Genomic DNA, 8,244 nt, shown 5'->3' with positions numbered 1-8,244 from the left:
TGAAATAAATTATCAGCCGTAATAAACCGTTTTTGAAGTGAGAATTCACGGTGTAAAAGTGATTTTTTGAAGCTGGAAATCATCCCTAATTATAACTTGAAAAACTCGAAACAATCTCTCATAACCACAAGAGAGTTCGTGGGTATGAGTTGTGACTTATGAGTTGATTTTCTGAAGGAAGGTATTTTTCCTAAACTTTGATAATCTAGACAAAACCACAAAAAACAGCTTTGGGGAAGCCAATATAGTACGTGCAACTTTTAAAGCATTTTACAGGGGAAAAGATGGGTACACTTAAAATTAGAGGAATAATACTGCCAAGGATATCTTGACACAAATTACAACCAAAAGGGTAATATTTACAAGGATTATACAAAAACTCTATAACAATATACTACTTGTATACACATTCTATTATTGTAGGCTGTAGGATTTAAGCCAGGAGATCATTGGAAGCCGAGCTGCTGCATATCTCATCGGCTTGGGTTGTTGGCACATACATTACGTCCCTCAGAGAACTATGTCTCCGGCCGTAGAATAAGTATACAAACACTCCTATAAGCAGCCATACCGAGACACGCATCCACGTCTGCGACCTGCAACAAGTAGCCCAAATCAAAGGATCAAGGATTGCGATTACAGATTCAAGTTAGGCTTAAGTTAGCTATTTGATCTTCTAGGGTTCAGGAAGACAGTGATATCATATATGGAGTAGAAACTTGGCAAATCTTACCCTAAATTAATGAGCAAGTAAACATTGATCAGAATGCAGGTGATCGGCAGGAGAGGAACCAATGGGCAGATAAAACCTGTTATCACGTAGAGTAGATTGCTGTCAATTCTCGAGTAATGGTATGTAATAAATATACCGTGAGTTTTGTATGGAGACGGTCTCACATGTGACTGATGTGAGACCAACTCACTCTGCTAAAACGTGTGTAACTGGCTAGAAAAGAAAAAGTCACGTGGCTTAAAATCTCAGCTGATTTTGATGTTCAACTTCTTTTATAACCCTACACCTAAATTAGTCTCAAAGAGTATCTTTTCAATCAAATAACTATCCCTATCACATTTTCCTTTTCTAAGAAACTAAAATGTGTTCGGAAAGTTCACCATCCTACAGCAATAATTCCTCAAACGTTTCAAAACTAGCTTAGCAGTATAATTTAGAAATATAGCGTACCTCCAGTATGGCCAAAGTTGTGTCTAGCATCATCTTGATCAATGCAAGTGAGCACGGTCAGACCAGAAAGCACCAGACCACCACCCATTCCACACAACAGATATCGTAGCACACTGGTGAGAGAACCACCATTAAATTTTGTTCGTCAGATTACTATATCAAAATTAGTATCTAAACAAACTAGCTTCAATCCATTTTTCACTACAGGTACAATTAGCAGGTCACCCACTTGCTCAATCTCTTTTTTATTGTTAATATATGCGATCTTTTATTTAGGGAGGCAAAATGAGAACGATAAAGCTTTAAAAATAAAGTGGGTAAATCATAAAAAAAAAATGTAACTCATCTAGAATACCTACCTAGGAAGAAGCACATAAGAAGCTGCTGACGTGAGGAGCAACACTCCCACACAAGTAAGCATGATTGTCCAGCCAGCAATCTTCCTTCTCTTGTCATCACTTAGCTTATCTGTTGCATTCAGAGAGAATAAGCATCGTAGAAGCGTTCCAATATGAAAAAGACTAACCTAATATGACCAACCATTGTGATGAAAATCGTAATCCTTTCAAAACCATGATACAAAAAAAGCTATCCTTAGATGACAGAATAAGAAGCCGCAGTTAAATTACTTGCAGTACATATCACCAATAGGAAAATACTGATATTTCAGTTGTGAAAAGATATATTCAAGAATATCTGTCACTTGGGTAATGTTCCACGACCTAATCATACACGTTATTTTTTGGAAAAATATTATTGGGAAACATGTGTATCAGTGTATCTGCAAATGATCTAAAAGAAGTTCGAAGGAGAGAAAGATAACACTACAAACATTTGAAAATTTAACATATTGCGAAACAGATTTGAAAACTTAACATATTGGGAAACAGATTTGAAATTGGGGCTGTATCCTAGTAACAAGATTTCACGAGTGTTATGGCAATCGTTCACTAGTACTGTATTTTTGTACCATGTTGTAAGCTCACTTTCTAAGTTTATACTCCGTACCATTTCCATAAAGTATAATAAGAGCCATACTTACAATTTCCTTCGACTACTTGCTTAAAAGTTCCTTCAACTACTTCAAGAGCCGGGATTACAGGAAAGTCGACTTTTTTAAGTAGAGGATCCATAGAATCTTTAAAATTGCCAGAATCCTTGGGAGAGCCACTGTATCTCAATGAAACAGCATGTATAGACTCCTGAAGTGATGAAGCCAAAGGGACCTCATTTGGTGGAACATATCTGATAACTAGAAGTGATATAGCAACCATAGTGAATGCCAAAAGAGTACCGACGCTGACCTACAGCACGAACACAAGAATTCAGATGCCAAAATATTCAAAGCATTAGAAAGGACATATTTGGCTATAACCTATTAAGACAAACCTCCAACCGAACTAAGGAAAACCATATGCTATTTCATTTAAAATAAAAAGAAAAAGTGCAAAGGGTCTAAGAAATCATATTGATCAGCTCCATTAAGTCCCAAACCACAAGAATTACATATATTTAACTCCCATCAGACATGGAAAAAGTGCGATTGACATTAGATAAACGTCAATGCGTAGCAATCGGTGAGAAAAATTCATACTGAATTCTTCTTTTACAACAGCTGATCTAATGAACTCTTATTGCGTACTACACAAGAGATGACGGTAGTAAATAATCCTTATCAGAGTCCCTGCATTCGCAAGGTCTAATAGGAATCTGAAAGGACAAACCCAACGGTCCATGGAAGGCAACGTCCAGGGAAAAAAATAGTTCTTTTATATGGCAATATTGCTTGTGCAAAATTAGGTAACAACATTTTTTTACTTTGTCGGCCTCAAACTACAGACCGAGGCAGACAGACTAGTTATAAACACATACACCAAAAACTCAAAATGACGAGATATCCTTGCCACAAGATATCAAGCAATTACATATTGATCATAAATTCGGCTTAGTGATGTCAAAACAATACCATAAGAGTTTTAAAGACCATATTGATCATAAATCAAAATAAAATCACATCCCCTACATTACAAGAAACTTACCATCCCTGCTAATTGTGAAACATCCATCGAAAATGCCAGAAGAGAAGCAACAATTCCAGTGGTGATAGTTCCCTTCACAGGAACTTGGGTTTTCTTGCTGACATCAGAGAAAAAGGAGGGCAACAAACCATCTCTCGCCATTGCCATAAGAATACGTGGCTGAAACAATAGGCATTTGCTTCACATAAATATTTTCCAACAGATATTAAACGCTCAACTTCTGGTACTAGTATGCTATCAATCTCATCAGACCATAGTAATAGCCAAGTAGTAAACTTATAAGTTCTTCCACGTGAAGAAAACTACTGTATTTACAAAAGCAGACCAACCTGAGGAAGAAGTGAGCCCATCAACGTTGAGCAGAGAGCTGTAACAGCTCCAACAGTAATAATGTATCTGCAGATGGTAAGACCTATTTGTTAGAAAGTACTGTACAAAAGCTAACAAGAGATTTTAATATAAATACAATGAGACCATTTAATGATATATTTTTCATCTCATACAGTCAATACTCCCTTTGTTCCAATTTATCATGTTTGATTCATCAAAACAACTATTTCCAAATTCATTTTTCAAAGTTGTAACTATTGTAAATTGTGAGAAACTATAGATTCAAGTCTACATAACTGCTCGAAAAATCAAATGGGGACAATATAAATGTGATGCAGGGACTAATTGGATTACTGGTTCTCTATGCATACAACCATCTCATATAAGTATATGACGTCTAAAGTTCAACATCAACTTACGCTGCCCACTGCATCCCATGACTAGCAAATGCAGAAGATATGGGTGTGTCAGGGTCCATAGTATAATAAGGTACCAAACCAACAACCACTATGGAAACCAGCATGTACAACGCACAGCAGACAGAAAGTGAGGCAGCTATTCCAAGCGGTAAATCTCTTCGTGGATTTTTCACCTGTAAAGGTAGTATAATCATAATATCATTGTTACGCTCCTTGAGCAAGAAAACTATAGTAGAGCCATCATATCTACAGAAAGCAATCAGGTAACAGTTCTACCTCCTCGGCAGTGCTTGCAACTGAATCGAAGCCGATATATGCAAAGAAGACCGTTGCAGACCCAGCAAGCATACCATCCACTCCAAATGGGAAAATTCTAAAGCAAGAAAAAGGTGTAAGGTGGTTGTTATTAATATGTTGTGATCTAATGAGAAACTATGTTACTCCAACTTTTCATAATACCTCACAAACCCGAGTCCAACACTCGGCACTCTGACATCGTATAACACTTGGAGAAATCATTTTAAACCAAAAATATTACAAATTTCCATAAAATAGTCAAGCCCAACTCTTGAACACACACGCATGTTAATACTTCTAACAAACAAAAATGTATAAAGGGATATCATCATTAAATTTGTGATGATCTAGTTAGAAATGAAACATGGTATTTAGGATTATTACCCCGAGGACAGCTTGTATCCAGGCCAACCACTTTTGAACCCGATATATCCTCCGGCAATTATGACAAATACCATGGCACACACATTTCCTGTTGTGATAATACCTTGTGCAAATGTACTCTGCATGGTTAAATTACGTCTACAATTTATTTGTCTGTGAACATGGAACAATGAAACTGAAAATTGAAACAAAATTGAAGGGAAAATTATGTACCTCCTTGATTCCAACACATAAAAGTCCAGTAACAACAAGTACAAGTACTGCTGCACAAGGGTCAACTGTGACATCTATACCAGGAATATTGTGACGAGCCAGAAAGAAAGGGAGCCCATTTTCACCACCAAAAAGCAATGCCTAGAGAAAATAAAACACATAAGTAAAGGAGATTAGCGAAATGGCCAACAGAGCACCAAAAGAAAAAGGTGATGAAGGTATGGTGAAGAAACACACACCAGATTTGGTGATATACCACGGCCAACTGCAGCACCACCAACAGTATACTCCAATATCAAGCCCCACCCAATCAACCAAGCAACACTGTAAGATTATAATGAAAAGGAATCAGGACATAATCATGCATCTTGCTTCAAGAATCAAGAACTAGGAAAATAAATACTCCCACTACTGATGAATTAACTTCTTGATTTCCATTTCGAGATGTCTATTGATAAACTACTCACTTGGAATCTTTCCTTTTTTGTATGTTATTAGTACCCATGGTGGATTAAAAGCCCACACCTTTCATCAATTACATTTCCATCCACATTTTTTCTACATTCCTCAATTTTTGAGCACAACAAACCAGGAAGTTTATTCACAGACTGAGGAAGTACATCAGACTTATTAATCACAAAAATTTAGTATATCATAGAATTAAGTATCACCATTCTCCAAGACAAATGTAGGAGTAGTGATATGCACTTCCGGCTGATGGACAGCGACTGGAGAGCTCTGCATAACAGAAGGCTGAAAGTCCAGCAGCAAAGCCAGCTATAAGGAATGAAAATGCAAGTGCTGGTCCAGAGTGCTCTCTGGCTACTGTCCCAACAAGAATGTAAACCCCAGCTCCAATAGTTGATCCAACACCTACCACAAGAGCCGACCACAATTCAAATTAACTGAAGTCCACACCATAGATTGCCTTTCCCCATTATAAATTTATGATCATGTTACTAGAAGGTTTATATATTAGACTTTGTTACTTTGACCGTTGATTTCCTCAAGAATCCGTGTCGGGAATGAACTCATTGACATTGATATAAGACTAAGATGAAACCTTGACAAATAAATAATTACTCCCTCCCCCATTTAATATGTCCCTGCAACTTTATAGTCAGCAATGTCAAAATTTGACAAATATTTTTTATTTCTGAAAATATATGACATTTACAACTCTTAGAAAACCATAATATCAAAATAATGAATTGTTTTAACAAATAAAGTCACAAATTTTATATTGTACGTGTCTTAAAATATTCACTGAGGGTCCCAAGCCCGGATGAAAGAGGATGATTGTGGTAGTTTTGTGGGCAGACAGAGTACACTAGTGTCGGTTAGAAAATAAATGAATCTCATGGTACTCTAAACCATTAATTTATCAAGTTTATTTACTGAACGACAGAATATTTTTTTTTGTTCAATGGAAGGGCGCACTTAGTCGCATTACAATAAAGGGGGAGGGGGATATAGCACACAATAAGTAAAGACAAATGAAACAAACAACGTCCTATACTGGTGATCTGAGGGACGAAAATGTAAATCAAAACTTGGGGTGACAGCCTCTGTTAATGGCGGATCCATTTATTACGGAACAAGGGGTTAGATATATGCAACCTTAACTGAGAAACGTAACTAATCATATATAAAATAGAACTAAAATAAAAGGAAGAAAACTGAAAAATATGTTAACAAAAATGAAGAACATACCAATAGCAATCAAATGAGGAACAGTTAAAGCTTTAGCTAATTGATGATGATGATGATGAGTAGTTCCTTGTTCAGAATCCACTCTTTTCCTCCTCACTAAACTTGTCAAACACTCAACTCCCTTTACTTTTATTGATTCACCACCTTCTTCTACAACTCCCATCATTTTAACTATTCTACCCAATTTATACAAATATGATTCAAATTTCTTTTTTTATTTAAATTATCAATTAAATTCAAAGGATACCTAGTTGCTATAATCACAAGATAGAATAAACCCAGAATTTTGATGATAAAATTTGAATGTTTTATTATTATTATTATTGGTTTGATTTATTTCATTAAGATAAGGGTAGCTTAAGAAAGGGGAACAAGTAAGGAGGGAGGATAGATGAAGTGCGGGAGTGACAACTTCTGGGCTCCAACTTGTTTGATTTACGTATGAATGAATATATACTGTCTACTGCCCGTAATCTAAGGACGGTCGATACACTCTTTCCCTAAGACGTGCTTACCATAATGGTGAATCTTTTTCTTAAAAACAAATTATTCTTTACAAGAATTACATACTGTCCAACATCGTACACTTTTATCTTCTTTTTGTCTCAATTTTTTTGTTTTTTTTGACAATCGGATTAGCGAGATTGTTTATTCTTTGTGATGAGTATTTTAATTAAAAGTAAATAAATGATTGGAACGGAAAGAGTATATAATTATACTTTATACTAGAAATGAAGAAACACAAGTCTCATGTAGTGTGAGTGTGACTTAGAGCACCCACATTGAAGAGGATGGTGCATCCTCTTAACACCTTCTCTCCTCTAAGAGGATATCCTCTTTAATGTGGGATTAATTTTAACATCATCTTTGAAAGAGGAAGAGGAAGACTTCCTCTATTTTTAGAGGAAGTACAACCTTAGCCCTTGTGTCCACTCCCCTATCAAATTATTGCATATGCATTTTATTTTATATAATTATCACATCAACTAATATTAAAAAAGAATTAAAATATGAAAGGGAAAGTAAAGAGAATCCTCTTTGATGTGGGAAAAAAATAGAAGAAGAAGAATAGAAGGAGGATGGAGATAGTGGAAAATGAGTTGGATGAAAGAGGAGGTGAGGTGTCAAAAAAATAGTAGGAAAGAGAGGAAATAAGAGAAGAATACATACTCTTCAATGTGGATGCTCTTAATGATATAAAACTGCAAAATAAGAGGAACAGTTGGTCCTTTTTAAAAGTATGTTTAAATTGAGGGATTTAACGGGAAAAGGATGGGAGGGAATCCATTGTTTAGTTAGTAAAATGAAGATATCGACATTTGGAGGTAAAACCACCTCCTTCATTGTAACACCCCGGTTTATGACGGAGTCTTCGTCAAGACATTCCCTAATAAACCGGACTGTTACCATCTCGGTTTCCCGAGGTAGTGAATAACAAATTAAACTCCAAGGCAATTTATATACTTATTCTTAACTTAATTATTACAAAACCTCTTTTTCGTCAAATTACAAGGGACTAACATAAATAAAAGTGAAAGTCTTCTAGATGACGATCTAGCTACTAAGTCTTCTGATCCAGTGTCTCACGCCCACCAAGCTCCCGTTCTATCTCTTAAACCTGTCAAGTCTGCTCGCCAATATTTGGGTCATCACAGGTGTTCACGAA

At 36.0% G+C, this 8,244-nt stretch overlaps 1 protein-coding gene across 2 annotated transcripts; it reads right to left on the bottom strand.

Annotated features, from left to right (window-relative positions):
- Positions 1-229: 229 nt before the first annotated feature.
- On the bottom strand, positions 230-7,135 carry LOC141607034 (cationic amino acid transporter 3, mitochondrial-like). Of its 2 annotated transcripts, none has more exons than XM_074426412.1 (14): positions 6,579-7,135; positions 5,537-5,738; positions 5,105-5,189; positions 4,866-5,006; positions 4,653-4,771; positions 4,248-4,344; positions 3,972-4,144; positions 3,552-3,618; positions 3,223-3,381; positions 2,226-2,487; positions 1,543-1,651; positions 1,184-1,296; positions 734-809; positions 230-596 (listed from the first exon to the last, which is right to left on the bottom strand). In XM_074426412.1, exons 1-14 carry the CDS (start codon positions 6,742-6,744, stop codon positions 434-436), a joined length of 1,932 nt encoding a protein of 643 aa, XP_074282513.1. In that variant the 5' UTR covers positions 6,745-7,135; the 3' UTR covers positions 230-433. The 2 variants fall into 2 exon arrangements, with proteins under 2 accessions (XP_074282513.1, XP_074282519.1); XM_074426418.1 differs by having other exon boundaries at positions 1,543-1,646; positions 2,242-2,487; positions 6,579-7,001.
- Between the last annotated feature and the right edge of the window lie 1,109 nt (positions 7,136-8,244).

Source organism: Silene latifolia, chromosome 1, assembly GCF_048544455.1.
Source record: "Silene latifolia isolate original U9 population chromosome 1, ASM4854445v1, whole genome shotgun sequence".
In the NCBI taxonomy this organism is placed as follows: Eukaryota; Viridiplantae; Streptophyta; class Magnoliopsida; order Caryophyllales; family Caryophyllaceae; genus Silene; species Silene latifolia.
This window is presented reverse-complemented; position numbering and strand designations above follow the sequence as displayed.